Consider the following 22,121-nt stretch of genomic DNA (forward strand, 5'->3'; position numbering starts at 1 on the left):
GAGTGATTTAATAAGGAAAGGCTTAACACATGTACAGCTAAGTAAATGTGAAAAAATAATGCAGAAAATGAATTAATTGTATAATAAAGGTAAAAGGAAAATACTAGTCAAAGTAAAATTGGAATTGGGTAGGTTTTAGTAGTGTGAGGACTCCTAAATTACTTCCACAGGCCACTACTGGCAGACTTTTTTCCCTGAGTCATCTAAAACTGCCTTAGACAGCATAGCTGGGGATACATTTTTATGTGTATAATCTTGCATTTCTGAGATATGTCAAAGCATCATCTGACAGGGGTTTTTGTCTTTCCTGTCTTCTTCCAAAGGTTATTCAATAAATTACATTTCCATGCCCGTTAAGTTGGAAACTGTATGTTCCTCAGTATCACTTGGATAACGTATTGTCTGAGCAACCACGATCAATGTCAGCATGAAATTTTATTTTCAGATGCCATTTATGCTTGACATACTTCTGTTCAATACAGTCTTGCCTTTCTGTGTAAGATAGTTACGGTTTATTTAAGTAAGTTAATGGCTTAAAAAACAGAAGAACCAAACTTTGCTGTTCTAAAGTTTCTGGAAGTAGTGGGATGAGCTTTCTGCCTCTGGTACTGGGACTTGTTTCAGGAGAGCTGCGTGGCTGCCCCACAGCTACTCCGCTGTGTGCCACCATATCCCTTCCTGTGCCCCAGTACTCCCTTCTTCCAGTCTGGGCCAGTCTTTGCCTATTTGTAGTTCCTTTTTTCCAAAATTTCATATTTCAATGTGACTTCATAGGTGGTCTTGACTTTGTGTGCTATTTCCAGTACGGTTACCTCAGTACCATCAGCCTTACAAGACGCCCCCCCGCCCCAACCCCAGAAGCTGCCCTGTACTCCTCTTCAGCTTTCCGTGGAGCTTGTCTGCTTTTCACGTAACTCTCCCTTAATGATCTGTAAAATGCAGCCTCTCTGTCAGCTTCTCGCATTATCTGTCATATCCAGCAGTTTTCTTATGTCATGTCCAGTAGTTTTTCACATCCTGTTTATTCAGCTTAATCTCAGGCCAAGGCCTAGTCATCCGCCTGCAGCTGTGACGAGGTCCAACTGGCTGACGGGTTGGTTCGCCTGACGTCCCCCCACCGGAGCGCAGAGCAGCTGCTCGAGTGGCAAACGCCTGGAGGAGCCTCAGCTCCCCACACCGTGGAAATTGTTGAAAAATCATGCAAATCCCAGCTCCAAGAGTCAGGCTGATCCTGCTGCTGCTGCTGCTCTGTTGCCTTTGCCACCACCTTCCAGTCTCATCTTGGTTGCTCCTGTGGCGGTTGTTGGCTGCCAGGTACCACGACAAAGAGAGAGAGCTACACCATTGTGCTTTGTATTTGTGTACATTGACCTGCAGAGTCTTCCCTTGCTCACACCCCTGTCCCTTAAAGGGTTTCATGACAGAAGTTGAGATACGGGTGCAGTCCATAACTAAAAGAAAATTATCTGTCCCCTTGTTGCTCACTATCCATTATCCATCAGTATGCCAGCGTTTGCCAGCTAGGACACTGGTGCCATGAGTGCTGGCAGTATATCTGAAAGTCAGTAGCTCTTGTAGTTGTAGTCTCTTTCCCACAAGAGAAAACATGGTTAGTATGCAGGGGAGAAGGGTCTGTTGATCCCAACAGTTGTTTTTCATCACCCCTCAAGAGGCAGTCAGTATTTCCATAGCTCATTTTTAAGGCCTTTTTTTTTTCTTTTTCTTTCAGGTATCTGGGGGTAGTTTAAAATGTCAGACATGATTTTCAAGGGGAGAAGGAGAGTGTATGTGTTGGTTGGTAGGCAGACTTTGTCTGTATTTACCTAATCTGGGATTATTGTGGACCAGATATTTCATAAAGTTGCATACTTACCTCATTCTCTTACTACCTTTTGTATTCCCTTTTTCACTTAGAACATAACACCTCATTAATCTTGGAAATTTACTGGCACAGGATGTTATGATACTGAGTATTAACATGATTTCAGAAAACAGCTATAATCTGTGAGGGCATGTGGAAGGTGGTGAGAGCATTCTTCATTACAAGTGTCTATTTGTGGGCCTTTTCAATACTAAGGGGATAACAAGTGAAGGGGGAAGGGGTGAACAAAAACATGGAGAGGAAGAGAGCTGGTAGACAAGGGATAACAGAGACAGGGACAAAGACAAAAAGTTTCCAGTTGCTAAGTAACAGGTCATTAAGAAACTATGGGTATTGGTTTGGGGAAGGCCAGCCTGGATTTTGTGACTGACAAGAAGAAGCAAGATAAACATGAGGATTTGGGGATATAGGGGGACTTGTGGACTATGTGAAACTTACTGAGCAATGTTTAGGGGCCATAGGTAGGAGTGAGTATCAGAGGGGCCAGTCCTAACCAGTGCCAGTCAGTACACTTCTCCGACCAAGCCCTGTGTCTGATCACCACAGTCTGTCATCTTTTTGTAAATCTTTTCTTAACTCTCCTTGTAATCTCACTCTCTATCCTGCATGTGTGACCACTGTAAACAGTAGGTGCCAGCTGCTGGGAGAACCATCATGAGTGGATATGGGGCCAGCAACTGGAGTCAGACCAGGGGTATAGGTGCCCCGAGCCTGTGGTGTCAGCAGCAGGAGTGGATGTGGATCTCGGCTCCAACCACAGGGGCAGGAGCAGGACATGTCCCAGCTGGGAGCATGGGAACAGTGTGTGTCCTGGGTACAGCAAAGGATGAGACTGGAGTGAGGGAAGCAGTGAGGCTCTTGGCGCAGCATCTGGACTGGGACCGCAGGTCACAGCTCATGTGCCTGGTGCCTGCTGCCACCTGGGGCAGGCAGAGTGTCTGTATTTTCACCATACCTGGTGGTGTGGGTTCACCCCACTTGTGTGTCTCTTTGGTGTGTGTAATTCACTAGTAAACTTCAAGTTGGACTAGCAGTGAGTGGGAGGCGCTGGGTCTGGGCAGAGGTGTCAGGTGCATAGGGGGCCTGTCCTGGTGTTCGGGAGGGACCTGCGAGACAAAAGTAACCTGTAAGACAAGAATGTGAGTGCATACATCTGCCTGCTAGTGACTTGCTGCCAGTCAGCAAGTAGGAGGCCTGTAAGATGGACTGAGGCAGAGGGGTATTAGATGGACAGAAGGATATGCTGTGCTGATATTTGAGGGATCCATGAATGTGCATGTACTCGTGAATCTAGAGGGGGTGGGAGGGGGCATACTCTCAATAGTGAGCTTCAATCCTGACCTGACAAAAAGGAGGAAGAGGTCTTGGCTGAACTGAAGTTCCTGTGAGTCTTTTGAATGTTATACGTGGGTGCTGTCGAAGGCAGTACCTTGTCTGTGGCAGCTATCTGCATAGCTGAGCTTCACTACTGGTTGAACCTGCTGAAGAGAAAGCAACTACCCCATCTATGGACCTGGAATGGAGGTCTCCAGGTCTCTGGATGCACCAGGCTGGGCTCCAGCAGTAGGGCAGGAGAAATCCCTGGACTGGTCTCAGAGATACTGAAGGTGACAGCCACTTATAACATCCCTTAATATAATTGGTGAAAGAAGATTTCATAATAGATGTACAATACAGAGGTTCTTTTTGTGACTCAGGCATTCTCAAGCTATGTGCATCTCAAAGTTGAGAAAACTGTGCTGGGAAAAATATCACTATATCCTTTTTGTGTTTTCCTGTCTGCTGCTGATGGTTAATGGCCGCAGAAGAAAGGTCTATTTATTCCAATAACTTGACTTAGATGGCTGTTTTTACAAAAGGAGGGTGCTGTTGAAGACCATGTAAGTAAAAAATGCTTGGTTTGCCTTAAATCTAAAAGAAGTGAAGGAGATGCTTTATAAATTCGGGGTTTTAAGCCTTAATGGGAGGTGATTCTTGGCGTCATTCTGCATACTAAGCATTTCAGTGAAGCTCCATTCATAACTTCACATTCCAAACTTTAATTCTTTCTCCATTATTATCCATGATTCTGCAATGTTAAGGGAATTCTGCAATATTGTCATATAAAAATTAAGACTTTAACATTCTAGTGTAGGGATTGCTGAAGTTTACCTGCCTCCCCTCTGAACCAGGTTGCTGTGTTTAAATCTTGAAGAGACAGGAAATAGGCAGTTTTATTTGGGATGAAGATCATATGAATTATCTTTTTTTTAATAAAGCAATAGCTTGGTTTTATGAATAGTATTGGCTTCCAGAGCTTTACTCATAGCCCCCAACCAACTATGTGACAGTAAGCATGTCGCTTAACCACTGTGTCCTACTTTCACCATCTGTGAAATGCTTTGAAAAGTCGTGGAAAACTGAATCATAGGTCTTTTCCATCTCTAGATTCTATTAGGTCATCCAACTGTCCTTCTGCCAGTAGGAGATTGTTTCCTACATCCACCAGTGTTTTTCCAGTCTGGATTCTGTCCTCCAAGTGATTGGGCTTTTACCAGTACCATTGGGAGATGATTTTGCAGACTTCTGGACCTCATTGTCAGGAAGCTCTTCTGACATTCACAAAAAGAGATTAATTTTTAGTTTTTGGTAATTTAATTTTGTTCTGTTACTTCATTCCCATTATTATATGTTTGCTTAAAGTTTTAAGACATATGCAATTTTCACAATACCATAAAGATCTAGGTAAGATGCAAACTCTCTGTAGGGTATCTAATGTATAGAAGGAAGGACAACATAAGTTTTTGAAATGCAAGGTATGGCCCTCTGTAAGAAAATAAGCTACTTGGTTCTTGAAATTCTATCTAAGTAAGTGTGCAGACTGCTCCAGATTTAGGACAGAAACAGGATAGAATATGGAAACTTAACAATGGAGCAGGATGTTAAATGAAATACTTATTACTTATCAAGGATGATTAAATAAGGGAAAAGAGAGAAAGGAACAAGTATAATTTAGTTATTGGACATGAAAATATTTCCTTATTTTATGGTACATTTTTTTTCTAGACACTTGTAAATTATCATATCTCCTGTAATTTGATTTGTATTTGAATCTTTACTAATACATTAATTATTCTGAGCCAATAGTGATGGTAGTTGCTTTTAAGGGTTTTCAGTTAGTGTCTTTCTTGTCCTAATCTGAGCATAATGTTAACTATAGGTGCAGCCCAACCACCTGGACATGTCTCATTTTCTCAAACTATACTACTTTGCATGGGCACTTCTAATTTAGGGTTTCTTCTCTATTGACCGCAAGTGTTGCAAAATTACTGTATTTTATATTCAAGTCATCTGCTTTCCTGGACCTTTAGAAATTCAGCAAATGGATAATTTTCTTCAGGTGTTGAATCCACCAGCATTGTGATACAGGCTAGATCTAGACAAAAGCTATCACAATATCTAGGTTTCTTTGTACAAAGTTTTTCATTTTTCAGAACTATGAATGTGGAAGTTGCTTGAGCTCTGCACAACAGTAGTTAAACTGCTTTTAAAATGGCCATCTGGCAAACAACTGGTATGTAACATGATTTATTTGACACAATGCCCTAGGAGGAAAAAAACAATATTTAGTGCATTCAATTGATAAGGTTAATAGGGCATATCTAAAGTATGTATTTTAAAATTACAAGAAATCAGTGATGGGGGCCATGTTTATTAAAATATTCAATTTTTAACAAAATCCACTTGTCCAGTATTTTCATTCCTCTATTTCAGCTGCCAATGGAAAGTCCAGGAATGAAAACTGCATGTGTAGTCAGTCTCTTCAGAAAAGAGAATTTTTTTTCTTCTCAACTTCATTTTCATTGTCTTAAACTTATATATTCACATATGTTGATAAGTTCTGATGTAACTTCAGAGCTAAGATAAGTGGGGCATCTCAAACCTTCTGAAGTTTATTTGTAGCATTTAATCATTTCTGTAAATAAAATGACCTTTCTGCCTACTTTGCTGTTGAAAATCTCTGTTGCCTTCCATAGTAGTTGATACAGTCAGAGTAGGTGTAAGTAACATTTTGGAAGTCAGTAAATGCAGTATTTACACACAAAAAATATCTTTATGTAACAAGCAGATTTTCTTCCTTTCAGAAATCAGTGGGAGATGCCATGAAGTTAGAATGTTTATGAGGAAGGCGAACCTTAGAAAGATTTCATAAAGAAGAATAAATCTATCTTTCGTCCGCAGGAAATAAAGCCAGATGAAGTTACCAGACTTGCTCTTAGGACAGAAGTTAATTTTGAAAGTGTCTGTAGGAAGGTAAGTCTTGTTTTTTGTTTTCTTTCCCCTGCTTGTGTGGGTGTGAGAGCACTCCTTAAGAAAAGGTGCATGCTTGTGGGTGGGACTGCATGCATTTGCACAGTGTGTTCTGTATGTTATATTGCATCTTCATTGTAGACCTTCCCTTTCTAAGGAAAGTTATCCACTAGGACATATCTACAAAAAATTGTGTAACTGTTTACTACAAGTGACTTGTCATCTAGGCTGGTGGGCTAGTCCCTAGTAACTGGAATGGAATACTGGGGACCATAGTAGTGGGTTTTGAGTCTTTATAAATGGATTTTGTTTATATAGTACATATGCATGGTTCAGTTAGTGTAAATAATCTAAACTTTCAATTGGAAAAAGGCTCTGAACACTTTTATATGCAGAGAGAAGTTTCCATATGTGAACAAAACATGACAAACATTAGCCTGAAATAAAGGTGGAATTTTAACACCCCTGTGGTTCATTAATTTCAGTGCAATGTTTCTTCTGGAGCCCATGGACGGTACATTATTAAGTGTTAACTGTCTAACTAATGATGTCTGTAAGAGATGAAATGATGACATACAAGTGGGAAGATACTTGTTGAAATAAGCAGTTGAGGTTGAGAGCAGAGAGGACACTGTAAAAGAGGAGTGAAGAAGAGCAGAAGTAAGTACCATTTTAAGGGCTGTGCAGCAGAAGTGATGCCAAAAAGCAGTTCTGAATCAAAAAATATCAATGTATATGAAATAGTATGTTTTCTTCCACATTATCATAAATTCCTATGGATGGTCCACTGAGGGACTCTGAAATCTAAAATGTTTATAGTCCACAGGCTAAGTTTGAATGTAGAGTTGGATCATTTCCTCCTATAATGGCATCATTAGTTCGTAATATAAGTATGCTGTTGCAAAGCACAGTCATGTGTGATGTAATTCAGCTATTAGCATAGCGTGCAGCAGGATTTCCATGCTTTATGTGAGCAAAATCAATTTAATAGGAAAATATCAGAGATTTGGTATTTTGGGAGCAGTGTTTGGATGGAAGTGTCTCACTGCTTTTCCTTCTCTTAATGATAAGAGAGAGTAAGGAAAAGGTCAGAAATATACTGACATGGAGCTAAAAAGCAGCATTCTTCTTTTAAATTTATTTGACTAAGATTTTCCAGTCTGAAGGTAAGCTAATCAGAAACTGTTTACTGTAATGTTAGAAATGGTGCAGAAGTGGAGGTTCTGGTTTTGTGAGAACGCATGGAAAAGAGGGATTTCATGCTTGAAGAGGGATGTTGGATTCAAACAGTAAGACATTTTGTCACTCTTGTAGGAGATTCTTCTGCCAAGAATTCAAATGCACCAAACTTATGCTGGTTGCTTAAAGTATAGGAGCCCCAAAATGAAATAATCGATGCTATTGTTTTAAAGAAGTTTACAGGTTTACAGTTAGAATTTTATATTCTTAGAGGACAATTTTACTGCCAAGAATACAGAAGAAATATTGATCGTACTAATTTATTTTGTCTCATTATTTTTGATGTATTCATAGTCATGGCTACTGTATGCTTTCCATATTTACTTAAAATAGGCTTTCATTTAGCTGTAATGCTTGAAAACAGATAATACAGTTATCTTCATGGAATTGTTTTGGTTTTTACAGCTGTTGTTATTTCTGTTACTTTCTGCTGCTGGTCCTGGTTTTCAGTGACATGAAAGTCCGTTAATCTCACACCTAGTAGTGAATGGGTCTCATGTTTCAAATCATGTTTATGGGTGGGTGCTGATGCTTTTTTAAAGCTATATAGGGTTTTTAACCTCTCTGCAGTAGAACAACATGCACAATTAATTATTACAGTACTGTTGACAAGTGGTGGCTAAGCCATTATAACTTTATTGGTTGCTATTGGTTGCCCAGAGCATATCCCCAACTAAAGAAGGGCATCCCTTCTGTGTTTTAACAGAAGTTAATTTTCAATATATTATTTCTTCTTTTCCCACAGTTAGTTATTAAACATACAATTTAAAAATTCATTGATTTTTCTATCCCTAGCAATATTCTGTAGGTCACATGAAATGCAGACCACATTGTTTACCTTTTCATTAACTTGAGTTTCGAAATACTTGAATGAAAACATCCTGTGGCTGTTTTCGTTTTCAGAATAAGTTTGTTTTCATTGATAAAAGACAATCTGCTTTTAATTCACTGTGGAATGCTGAATATTAGTTTTGTGTAGTGGACATGTAGTCAAGATATTTGTTTAATTCCTTCTGCCCACTGAGATTTTGTGTTCCCTTACTATGTTTCCCCATATATTTTTCAGAATAAGATAAGCATACTTTTCTATTTAAAAAGAGTTTGAAAGTGTTTAGCAAGTGGCACTCTAACTTGAGTTCTTATGGTTTAGCTGTCAATATTGCTATACTGTTGGTTGCTAACAAGCAAATCCAAGTTATGATAGTTGCAGAGTGAGTTGGCAAGAGTCACCAGCCACACAACACAAGACTTCCTCCTTTTCTGATTTATAAAAATGATACAGGGTTTGCCGTGTTAATGTAAGACAAGAATCAGTAGGTAAACAGTTTTTCTTTGTGTGCCTGTACTGAAATATTTTTAATCCATTTTAATATTGCTGCAGCTGGTACCATGGCTATCAACAAGTGATAAATTCTATTGTAAAAATTGTAATGACTGTTGCCATGCAACTTTAACTAGACTTTATATTGTTGGTGCTTAGTTACAACTGTTGAAAAATGGAACCTCTATTTTCTAGGTTTTAGCTAAGTTTTTGTGCACTTTCTGTACACATTTGTGTACTGTCTGCAACAAATACATTTGCCAGCCATTAATAAAATTAAAAAAGTTGTAGTTCTGTTGTCTAATTTTATTTTTTTTTAAACTGGTATTTCCAGCTGTGATTGCATTTTGAAATGTTCCTTACAGCATAGGTACCTGAACTGTTGTGGGAGGCTTGGTTCATTAGTGTTGTGCTCCAGCACACTGAAGTTATAAATGGGAAGCTAATCTTAAAAATGCTGTTCATTACATGCAGGAAACTGACTTGGGAACTGACAAAGGTCTTAACTGTTATCTTCAATGTATTGCTAACATAGGTTTAAGGTAACTTAAATAGATTAAGATAGGCAGGATGGATAGGTTAATATGTATTAGTATTTTTCTAGTATTAGAGAAATTATGTGTACTATCTGTGACATTTCTCCAGAAAAGGGGACATCGGTCCACCTGTGAATGCCTTCATCATAACTGCAGTTGGTTTTGTTGCCTTTGCACTAGCACTAACAGATATTGACTAACTTATTGAAGCATCTCATTTAGTTTTTCTTCCAATAGTCTTTGGTATATAGGATATGAGAAAAAAAAAATCTGAGAACACTGAGACTCAGTGAGAGTAACACTCAAAACACTGAGAATGACAGAATTCTGCTCCAGCATAATGGAACTCTGTACTACAAGCAATAATCTGGTGTGCCAACTTGCCTTCAGTCAAAATACTTCTTATTTTTTCTAAATAATGAAGTCTATGTGCTTCAAAATGCAGCAGCTTTCAGATTTTTTGGGGGAGGGGGAAAATGAAACTGAAACTGCAAAGAACTATTGTATTTTTCTTTCAGTGGAGAATAGAGTACCAGTATACATTATTGTCAGAGCATATTTTCCCCTGTTACTTCAATCCTGTCGTGTTTGAATCATGCAGATGCTTATATGCGAAGAGGATTTTGCACAGCAAATTTTGAGTATATTTTGATCCTCAAAGTTTGTTGGGGTCATGCCACATCTTTCTGAGTCTCAAGATTACTGAAAAGCTTGCCACCATTTCCAAGTGTGTTGAGAAATTTCTTGTAGACCAGAAATGGTAAACCGTTACTAGCTCTTAGTAAGGCCTGGTGAGCTTATTTTGGATTGCTTCATGTTCAGGAACGAACTTTGTCTTGTTTGGAATTTAAAAGGAATTCGAAGGCTTTTGAAATAGAATCTTAGGCAGCTCGTGCTCAGCTGTAGAGAGACGTGCCAGGATTTGACTGAGCAGCCTGGTGCGCAGTAAAATTTTGATCATTAGAAGTCTAAGCTGCCTGATGAGGACAGCTGTACTTAAAATGACTTTGGAGGGATGACATTAATGGTGTGTAGCTTCAAGTCTAGATATTTTTAACGGATGCCCAAAGGCTGTGACACTGCAGTTAAAGTTCTGGGGGTTATTTCAGGAGTGAGGGAATTGATTATCTGTGGCTTTTTACCTATGACTCAAATGACTTTGGGATTGGGGAACCAGCTAAAATACTAACAGTAATAAGAAAATGTTTTCTGTGATTTATCAAATGAGAGTTCTACAGCTTCACACATGAGAAGACCTCCCAAACACTCTTGTGAATTCACTGGATCTCTGGTGCGGGACTAAGGAAATTCTTGGGCAAGAAGGACATGAGAAAGATGTAATATTCTGCCCAGGACAGACAGGAACAAAAAGGATGGAGTTACAGGACTGATTGTGTTACCCTTATTCCTTTTGAAAGAGTGTTTAAATCACGTTATCAAAATAGAATTTCTCAGATTCATATCACCTTCTTTTTAAACTGTGCAGGTGATGGCCTGAGATTAGTCTGTTTATCAGTCCACAACCCCTCATCAGTAACCAAAAAAAGACCAAGGATAGGGTAATCACAGTGCTTGTGCTGGTTTATGTTCTTCTTTGTAGATTTACACTGAAAATGTGTTTCACACCAACAATCTGTGAAAGGCAGTTTATGAAAGGCTATTAACTTTGAGGCATTAATTAACAGTCAGTAAGTAATTATTTGAAGCATCAGGTTTCCCAGAGTATATCACTAGATGGTAATCTTTGGTTATAACACACTAACACATACAAGACATGGTTACACAACCAATAAGTAATAATAATATTTATTCTAATGAATGCACTTATTTATTAAGGAAATTGTAAATTTGATACTGCTAGTACTTTTTAACTGTGTGACACGCAAAGGAAGATGTAATTTCTGAATCAAGCAGAACTTTTTATTAAACACATCTCCATCTGAGGAGGAATAGTCGTATCTGTATTTTCTAACTTTGAAAAATATGAAGGTTTCTATTTTAGCTGACAATCCTAAATGTACACTAGTGATCTTTGCCTTAATTTATGTTAAAAATGTACTTCATAATGGAAAATACATAAAAACAAAACTTCTGTATTCTCTGTGGATTTAATCTGAGGAAATGCACTAAATCATAAAAGGGGCCTGATGCAAAGTCTCTTGCAATTTAATTGAAGACTTTCTGTTAACTTCAAAGGCACTAAATCAAGTACAGAATAGTTGCTGTCTTTTGCTTGGGTTTTCAGGGATATTTCAACAACCTCCTCCTTCCCCCCACCCTCAGCCCCCCCAACAAATTCTACTCACTACAAAAACATTCTGATTAGGATAAATGTTGTTATTGATATAAAACTTCAGTTTCTGTTGTTAGTGTCTTTAATAGCATGACTAGATAATTACTTACGTGGATTTTTAACATTCTTTGCTTATGAAAATATAAACCATAGGGAGAGGACTACTGTATGAATCAGTCTTTTGTGTAATACTTATGTGGTAGTCTTTCAGCTTTGTATAATCTGCTTATCAGTAGTTCTTTGCTGTTTTTGTGGTTTGATTTTGGCAATGTGGGAGCGAATGGCTGGTGCTTTTGAGGGAACCACGAATAACTTCATTCTCTTTTTTATCTAAATTCTGGTTGTTACACTCTTGTTAAATTAGAAATAGTGTATAGACAATGAGAGCATAATTATAAGAAGAATATGCAATAATTTAATATCTTAATGATCACCTACCTGGATTTTTAATCTCCATCTCATTCCCCCATATCCCCTTCCTTCTAAGTATCAATTATTAGAAACACTGTTACCAACTTTTGCTTCACAATGAATGTGTGGCCTTGTAGGTGCAAGGCTGTTTCCATCTCCACTAAAGTGTTTATGCTGAGAACAGTAAAATAATAATACCCCATTTATTTTCATGCACGTTAAAATGTTATGTTATGTTCCTTTCTTACTTCAGTATGGAAATAAAGGTATTCATTTGCATATCAGATACCAGATACACTTTTTCTCTAGGTAACAGTTGCATCTGTCAGTCTGTTTTTGGAAATGTGTTGCAATTGATTTAGTAGCACAATTTCCTGTAACACAGGCTAAAATAATTGTCTTGATGCTGGGAATCAGTGTTGCAGAGTTGAATTCTTTTTGTCCTGAGTATTTTGACTCTGTCTGAATGGAAGTTACACTGAATGTATGAAGCCACTGTTCCCTGAGAATTTTCCGTGTCAAACACCAGATGTTAACGTTAAACAGGAATGTCTGTGGTCTTCCTAAGACTACTGATGAAGAATTTTGCATTCAGTGATGAATATCACATTCAGGCGTAAATACTTTCTCTGTGTGACTGATTGTTTTGATTTGTTTTTGTTTTCTTTTCGTGAAGGTTCCTCATCTTCCAAATTTGATCACTTGAGCTGTGAGCTGTTTACCGTGCCTTTTATATATACTCTATATTTTAGAGCCTAGAATCCATTGCAATGGCTGCAGCTGAAGTTTTATGTCAGTATAAAACTAAGTCTGTCAATTTTTGACAAATATTTCTCCGCTCTTCTCCCACTTACTTCTCCACCAAATTGTCCGTCTGTCTGCTAGCCCAGCCAGTATGAATCGCTTCCCAGGCTTCCACTGGGAGAGTTCAGGCTCCTGTCTGCTATGTTCTGTCCATTGCCCCCAAATCTTTGGTTAGCCATGCCTTCCCCCGCCACACTCTTCCCCTTACTTTCTGTGGGCCAATTGGTAGATGTCTTCTTCATTGGCCTCTTTGCATTCGGACTAGGCTGCCACACGTCTCAGTAGAGTCACCGTTTGAGAGCAAGGAGATAAACTAGACCCAAGTTACCATCATTTTCAACAGCAGAGTAGTTGTAGTGATCTCAGTTTAATTACAGCTTGGATTTTGTCCATTCTGGAAAGAATCTTTTTAAAGTTCAGTATTTAAAAATCAGTATTTATTTATTCAGTATAATAAACTGCTAGTAACTTTGGCAGTTTTTTCACAGAGACACTATGTTTTCCTGTAAAATTTTCAAATTCTAGTCCAGCGATATTTCTACCACTCATTTGAATTCCTGTGAAACTGTATTACATAATTTTGTTGCCTGGCTGGACTGATTTTTCAAGATTAAAGTGTATTCCTGTCCTTAGACAAGGTTCAATCTCAAAAGTGATGTGATTGCTTTTGATTTGAATATGCTCATTTCACTCACCTGGTGTGTCACACCAGAATGTGGCAGGCATGTTGTTGTCAATAAAGGTCAGAGGGTGTCAATTCACATTTTTGTAGGCAATCAGCTCATCTAGACACTTAGACATAATAAACACACTTGCAAGAGCATAAATGGATAAAAAGGCAAGTGGAAAAGAGCAGTGGTTTTAAGCTCAGATATGCCTGGGGTAGTAATGTTGTGATGCATGGTGTTTTACATGCACATGGCTGTATTTTTGCAGTCCCAGAAAGATTTATATCACAGCACTTACGAAAGACAAGCAACTCTCAACTTACATTCCTATTTTAACTGAAATATTTAAGTGACATATATAAATATCTTACTGAATATGAGCTGTCATGGGAACAATAGATGAAAATGTTAGAAGTAGTCTTGGTTTTATGCTTTCCTTGAAGAAAATGTAGTGTAACAAGAGGTTCTCGAGGTATGGTGGTTCGTTTGGGCTGCTTTTTTTTTAAAAAAAAAAAAAAAAAGGAAGGCCAAGTTGCTGATGTCCAGAATCTCCTTGGTATCCTTCTCCAAAATACTGTTCATACTGTTCAGACTTGCATACGATGCCCGAGAGGCAGGTAGAAGTCCTGAATCTCAATGCATGCATCAGAGTATGGTATAGAAAGGAGAGATTTATGTGTTTGGGAAACCTTTTGGGCAAGAGGAAGCTGGACAGGAAAGATGAGCTGCATCATAATCGAAATTGTGCCGGGCTGCTGGCACTGAAAATTTTAAAGGTCATAAACAAATACTTAAACTGAAAATGGGGAAAACTATATGCATGGAGGAACATTTGATTGCCAATGACATGATCGACAGGAGGCATGTGGCTGCTTTTCAGGATGTCTCTTAAGGGAGAGGAACAGTTTGATCCAATAAATAATGAAGGTCAATCAGACTGCTTACAGTGCCAATTGATTGGCACCTCTGATACAAAGCTACAGAGAAAGGGTGTAAATTATGAATGCTTCCATACAAATCCTTGAACCAAAAAAATGAATGGGGGAAAACTAGAATACCTGACATATAACGTCATCACCAATATAATAGATACCCTCCTTCTACCGGGTCTTTGAGATAATGGAAGGTACCATCTTTACAGGGGTAATGGGGTAGGCTGCACACACATGAGTGGTGCTATGTTGTGAAGCACTGTATTTTAAGTCTAACACCACAATTGTATTACAGGAAAAGAGAAGCACTAAGAAGCCTTTTATGAACATTGGAACTTGCATTCAAAAGTTTGCTGCTAGTAATGTGCTATAGCCTCCAGTCAGAATGGTGGTGGTGAACAAAAAATGTTAAATGAGATTAGAGAAGCTACAAATTTAGGACCAGTATTAGTAGTGAGAGTTTTTGGTTACCTTTAATTCATTTGGGTACTAAAGACACAATCTTTGAATTGCAAGGATAGGCTCAACCAAATGAGGAAGCAAAATTTTTTCCCTGTCTTGCCATCTATCTGCTAATCTTCTAAGTACCCAAGTACTCAATTGGTACCCATTGAGCAATTTCAACCAAGGTTGCTGGAGGTGGTTTTAAAAGCATAAACTTCTAACAGATTTTTTTGTGCCTGAGAAACAAAGATCGGTGTACCACTAAGGGAGATGTGGCCATAGTTCACTACCTTTTGATCTTGTTTTGAGAAGTACCATGGAGTTGGCACAGAAGATAAGTGCAAGGAGAGAGAGTGTAAGGTAGAACATACATGAGTTGGAATCTTTTGTTAGAAGCTTAGAAAACTTGAAGTGTTAAGTTGTCTTTAATGTTATGTAAACAATTGTAATCATTTATGTTAAAGACTGACAGCTACTAACGCATTACTAATTGGAAGAGCTCTTTCTGTGTGTATTTTTTGTCATCTGACTCAAAATTGCATTACAAAATCAGAAAAAAATGTCTGACATTCCTGATATTTTTAACAATTAAAAACAGCTGCTGCTGTCTTTTGCTCTTTTTATTTTTATAAATTAAACTTTTATCAGTTTTTTGTTGTATGTCATACAAAGTATAAAAACATATGGATTTCTTCCTCTCTTTATTATCCAGATCAGTTTTTGAAGTGCTGCAACTCTTAGTTCTGAAATTGAGATTTATAAAAGTAAAAAAAAAAATAAACAAAAAGGAGTTATAGAATTAGGAGAAGTCTTTCAGCTCAATATGAAGCCCATCAGTCTGTTAACGCTGGAAAATTAGATGAAAAGTGCTAGATGTTTTGAATTATTGTAACTCTGTTTAAAGAAAAATTTCACCTATTGGGATGTCAATGAACGTAGCTGCTAAGACTGGCTACATTAAGAAGTTACAGCTTGGTAAAATGAGAGCATAAGTTTACAGCATATTGCCCCTCTATGGTAAGGTTACTACGTAAGAGAAAGTATGGTAAACGTGAGGTAGCTAGTCACATAGTGAAAGTATAACAGCATTAAATTTAAAGGGTGATGGTCTAGTTTTTCTTGGGTTTGGAATATAAATATCTGTGTGACGATTGAAATGGTTGAGTGATTACACATTACAAAAATTCTGTGTGCCAAAGTTCACTAATAATAATGTAATCGCCTAGAAGATGCCCAAGAACCTCTAAGCATCAAGGTGACTGTTTTGTGTGCCATATGGTTAAATACCTGCTATAAAATGTGAACATCCAGGATTTCCATTTATTTTACATCCTTCATCTGCTGATATGCTCAAGTAATATCAGGGCTTCCATATATATCTGACATGTGTTTATCATTAAAGTAAGTTTTGAATGCATATATTCCCTCAATAGACTTAATGATGGAAAATCTACATTTTGTTGCCAAAGAACTGGTATGTTTATCTCAGATGTTTTAATAGTTTTTCAGTGAACTGAATTTGTATTTCCATTGTCTTACCATTTCCAGAAAGTGGCTGAAAAAACATATAGATTAAAAGAAATCTGTTTTCAATTGTGCATGAAAATTGCAATGTGGTATGCCAAGAAATTCTGTCTTATTTTGAATAGCATATTATAAAATGGCCTACCTCTGGTTAGTGTGTACTGTGTTCATGAAGTCTTTAAGTCATCTGTGCCTCCAAATCCTTGGCTCTCATATTTGGTTTCTTCAACAGTGCTCTGAACATAAATACATCTCCCCTGAGAGTTTCATCTGAAGACATTAACCTGACAATAGTTATATATAGATGTATTCCCTGGTGGCAGTGCTTGTAAAGGTCTGGGCAAGACAGGGTTGTTTGGCATGGATAAATCTTTTACCTTTACGTCATAAATTATCTGAAATATACTTGATTAAATTGGAGCTTGTTTTTCAAATGTTAGCTAGTTTTGAAGCTTTGCATCTGTTTTAAATTTGAAGATCTGAACTATGTCTACTTTCTCTTATAAAGGGCCTTTCATATGTGCTTATACATATGGTGCTGTATTGGGCTGCATCTGACAAGTGATAATTTGAGGTTTGAGCATCTGTTTTACAGTGAAATATTGTAAGGATGTCTCAAGATTACATCCCTAAAAGTTTGGTACGGAGTTTTGTCACCAAATTGACTTTATAAGGAGCCTGGTGGATATCTCAATTCTGAAACTTCTCAGGTTCATGCAAGGCAAAATACTATGAACTCTGTGGCCCATTAAATAGTTTTAATAATATGGAACTCATCCATGTATCTCACCAATGTATTTGCTACCATCTGCTTCCACTCAGTCTTTGGATATGCCCATGATGCACAGCTGGATCTTGGGAGCTCAGATGAATTCAGGTTGTAGTGAACTCAGAGAATTCTGCTTCCTGCTCAGTTTGCAGCACTGCCTGAGTGGTGTTGGTCTGTTTTGTGTTTCTGCTCTCTTTTCTATCACAAATTTGTGTAAGTAATCTATTTTTTTAAATTTTGTTTTCCCAAATCATGGTGGTTTCAAATTTCATTTTGAGATTGGCCAGCTTAACTCCCTGTTTGGAGCTAATAAACAACTGCCTATCTTGAGTCTCCAAACCGTCATTCTAGATGGCCAGTTACAAGCAAATGATCTGTCAATTTCACTTCTCTGCAAAAGTCACTCATGGTTTCAGATCTGATCTGTAGTGGTTGTCAAACTAATCTATATATGACTTTTCCTACAAATTTCATAATGTCCTCTGAAAAAGTCTGTCTGAATTTTGCAGTGAAGACCTTTCCCTTTGTATTGTTCACAGCTACTGCCTGTTATCTAAGATGCATTTTGTTTCTGTTCCCTCTGAAGTACATTTTTTGCTTTAGGGGTTCTATTTCATCCTATTTTGCTTTCCAGTTTACTTTCTCAATATGATTGTCTTTTACCTGATTGGGACTGGGAAGGGGCGATTTTTTTGGTTTGGTGGTGGTTGTTTTTTTATGTTTGGGGTTTTTTTGTGGCATCTGTTTTGCTGTGCTATGTGCCAAATTTTTTTACTTAGTTTGGCAAGATGCATATATTTTATAGGGATATAGTACCTCAACTGTTCAAATGTCAAAATATATGAAAAGCATGTATTTTATACAAACCTATATATAAAAAGCAAAAATTTATCCTTTATACTATGAAGTTTTGTGTATTTGTTCTTCATTCCTATAAATCAGAACTGTACATATTTTGTACTGATTAATTGTACTGGGTGTAGAATTCAAATTAAGTAATATTTTTACATTACAGATATTTCTTAATACTTTCTTTTAGAATCTGGTACGCGTAGTACTATCTTCACAATTGCTTTCCACTGGGAATTTGTCCACATCATACACAGGTTTGTCCATAGCATAAAGTAATGTTCAACGTGCTTCTAGGTTTTCTCACCGGCCAGCGGGGGTTTCAGTGTTGGTAGTCACAATGAGTTAGACCACCACAACTGTGTGGGGGAGTTGGCATGGTATTCACCTTATGTCCTCTTTCATAACCTTAAGAGGTTAGCATTTTTTTCTTAAAAAATATATGCGTTGTTTGTGTGGGATGCCAAATTGAGAGAATTATAGACACATGTTCTTACTAGCCCCAGAATAAATGGAGAAGAGTTAACAGCATTTGAGTTTTCCCACAGTCTTGCTGTTTCAGCTTACACCTGGAGTTGACAGTCTTCTCCATGAGGAGATAATTAAGAATCCATGCCTGCTTTATTCTGGTTTTTTTCTTTGACTTTTCTTTATTGAAACAATCATAGAAATTATTTTGTGCATAAAGAGAAGGAGGAAGGAATTAGTAGAATATTAAGTACATAATTTGTACTTGGGTATGTCTGGGTTTTATGCCAGGCTTTGCTGTAGATCATTATGGTGGTTTGGGATGAAACACTCCATTTCTCTTTGACCATTTCCCAATCTGAAAAATAAGCATTTGCCTCACACCTGTGTGGTTGGCTAAATTAGTTGTGACAGGTTAATCCAGAGAAATTCTATTGACTCTTTTATACTCCAATTAAATGTGGTCTTCTAATACTGGTAAAGTGCTAGGCTTCTTAAAGTGCCTTTAAATGTTTTCAGATGCTTAGATAGTAGGTCTTTTTATCGTGCATGTAGCAAAGAACAGTAAGAAATCTATTTTTGTTTGAATTTATGGCCTGTTTTGAAATTCTTATTTTAAAAAGAGAGGAAACAATGATATAAACTTGTTTATACTTCATACCCCTTTTTGATAGAAGACAAGCCAAAATGGATGTAGGAGTGAAGGTAAATCTAAGTGAACAAATTACGGGGAAAATAATAGCTTTTGTCCAGGGATTCAAATGCAATTAGGGCAGTGTAAAGACCTTGATAGTATTTGGAAGAATCTCATGCTTCTCCCTGATGCTGGGTATGAGTCTGTGGAATTCAGTGATGAGTTGGCAGTCAGTGCTACTGCTGTCAATGCAAGCCTAGCAGATTCTCCAGACCTCTGCCTTCTATTGTGTGCAGTTCTGCAAATGCACAAAAAGGTTGTGTAGAGTACCCCATGTTGCCGTGGGTCTTCAACTTCCATAACGCTTGTGTATTGGGTTTGCATTGCAAGGTTTCAGTAGTGGCAGGGCTACAGGGGTGGCTTCTGTAAGAAGCTGGTAGAAGCTTCCCCCATGTCCAACAGAGCCAATGCCAGCCAGTTCTAAGAAGGACCGGCTGCTGGCCAAGGCTGAGCCCATCAGCCAGGGTGGTATTGTCTCTGGGATAACAGAGTAAAGAAGGAAAAAAAAAAAGGAGCAGCATTTTGCAGCCAGAGGGAGGAGTGAGAAGATGTGAAACAGCCGTGCAGACACCAAGGTCAGTGCAGAAGGTGGGGAGGAGGTGCTCCAGGTGCCAGAGCAGAGATTCCCCTGCAGCCCTTGGAGAAGACCATGGTGAGGCAGGCTGTCCCATTGCAGCCCATGGAGGATGATGGGGGAGCAGAGATTCCATCTGCAGCCCATGGAGGACCCCACGCCAGAGCAGGTGGGTGCCCAAAGGAGGTTGTGACCCTGTGGGAAGCCCACGCTGGAGCAGGTTTGCTGGCAGGACCTGTGGACCCTGTGGGGGACCCACACTGGAACAGTCTGTTCCTGAAGGGCTGCACCCCGTGGGATCGACCCCATGCTGGAGCAATTGGTGTAGAACTGCAGCCTGTGGGAAGGACTCTTGTTGGAGAAGTTGGTGGAGGACTGTCTCCCATGGGAGGGACCCCAGGCTGGAGCAGGGGCAGAGTGTGAGGAGTCCTCGCCCTGAGGAGGAAGGAGCAGCAGAGACACCGTGTGAGGAACTGACCACAACCCCCATTCCCCGTCCCCCTGTGCCACTGGGGGGGAGGAGGGAGAGAAAATCGGGAGTAAAATTAAGCCTGGGAAGAAGGAGTGGGGGGGGAAGGTGTTTTAAGATTTAGTTTTTATTTCTCATTATTCTGCTTTGCTTGGTAATAAATTAGATGATTTTTTTTCCCCTAAGTTGAGTCTGTTTTTCCCGTGACTGTAATTGGTGAGTGACCTCTCCCTGTCCTGATCTCGACCCCCTTTTGTTGTATTTTCTCTCCCCTGCCCAGCTGAGGAGGGCAGTGATAGAGCAGCTTTGGGGGGCACCTGGCCTCCAGCCACAGTCAACCCACCACAGCTTGCAAGATAAATAAATATCCATATATTTTCATGGTTGAATTACCACAGTAACAGAAAACAGTGTAAATTAGTATAAACTGTGACAAGCATTGAAAAGAATAATAAACAAGAACCCAAGTGGGACTTCAAGTTTCCTTGTCTATTTTGATGTTTTTTAAGAAATTGTTCAGTTTTTCTTGTATTGTTCTATTACAAAACCTTATCCTGCTGATGTTTTTTGTAAAGGGTTTAGATCTGTTAGGACATGCATTTTAGCTTCAATGGAAATTTTTCATCGGTGTATTTTAAAAATTATATATAGTCCAATAAAAAATCTGATGACACTTGCATGATTTCCTGAGATCCATACAGAATTAATTGCTGCAAGAACTTCCCACCCGTATTGTTATTAAGCTTGTGCAGCAACTACTTCGTAACACCTCTACAATCATTTTGATTACATGGAAAACTGGGAAGGCTTGAATAGAAACTGAGTAACAGTTGATTATAAATCTGACAGGTTTTCGCTATCTATTTCCAGTGCAGAGTCTGAAGCATTTAGTGCTGCTGTTTCTGTCCTTTGAATGCTGTGGGATTGCTCTCCTATTTCTGTATTTGAGAGAACCATTCTCTTTTAAACTCTTGCCATATCTAAGAGAGACCTGTTTACTGCATCCCCTACTTGATCCGTTCTTCTATTGTCAGGGTGAAACACAGTCACCAATCTCTTGCTGTCAGGAGCTGAGAGACAACAGCACCGCCACAAGTGATACCGTTAACCAGTTGCCTGTCATTCCAAAATCTTCACCATGTCTGATGGCCATAAATCACATACTGTATGCCTTAAACACATAAAGAGGGAGAACTAGCAGCATTTCACAGTCAGAAAGTAATTTTTCTCAAGGGTCTTATTCCAAAGCAGTATGAGGTCATGGGACGGACTTGGGTGGCAGCCATGTTCTGGCACCTTCAGCCACCCTGTGACTCCACATTATCCACATCTGGTATTATGAAGGACAGCTGTAAGTAGTTAGAGCTCCAGGAAGAACGTGTGGATTAACAGGTTTTCTGGGAGTTTTTTTAGTAGAGAGACAGCTCTTCTCCTAAGCTGCTACAAAGGGTATTGCAATGACATCTTATTTTGGCCCAGAACTGAGGTTTTGGGTTTGGGGTTTTTTATGCTTACTGTGGTTAGCATTATCTCTGCCTTTTTTTTGGTATAAAATCAGGCTGTTACTACTGTGATGGATTGACCCTGGCTGGAGGCCAGGTGCCCCCCAAAGCTGCTCTATCACTGCCCTCCTCAGCTGGGCAGGGGAGAGAAAATACAACAAAAGGGGGTCGAGATCAGGACAGGGAGAGGTCACTCACCAATTACAGTCACGGGAAAAACAGACTCAACTTAGGGGAAAAAAAATCATCTAATTTATTACCAAGCAAAGCAGAATAATGAGAAATAAAAACTAAATCTTAAAACACCTTCCCCCCCCACTCCTTCTTCCCAGGCTTAATTTTACTCCCGATTTTCTCTCCCTCCTCCCCCCCAGTGGCACAGGGGGATGGGGAATGGGGGTTGTGGTCAGTTCCTCACACGGTGTCTCTGCTGCTCCTTCCTCCTCAGGGCG

At 38.8% G+C, this 22,121-nt stretch overlaps 1 protein-coding gene across 1 annotated transcript in view; it reads left to right on the forward strand.

The window, feature by feature from the left end:
- SRFBP1 (serum response factor binding protein 1) overlaps positions 1-22,121 on the forward strand; it is an 89,844-nt gene that overhangs the window by 52,780 nt on the left and 14,943 nt on the right. The window contains exon 4 of the mRNA XM_075740068.1: positions 6,104-6,175. Coding sequence (XP_075596183.1) covers positions 6,104-6,175 — 72 coding nt within the window. The remainder of the gene's footprint in view (positions 1-6,103; positions 6,176-22,121) is intronic.

The sequence above is a fragment of the Balearica regulorum genome, chromosome Z (assembly GCF_011004875.1).
Source record: "Balearica regulorum gibbericeps isolate bBalReg1 chromosome Z, bBalReg1.pri, whole genome shotgun sequence".
Classification (NCBI taxonomy): Eukaryota; Metazoa; Chordata; class Aves; order Gruiformes; family Gruidae; genus Balearica; species Balearica regulorum.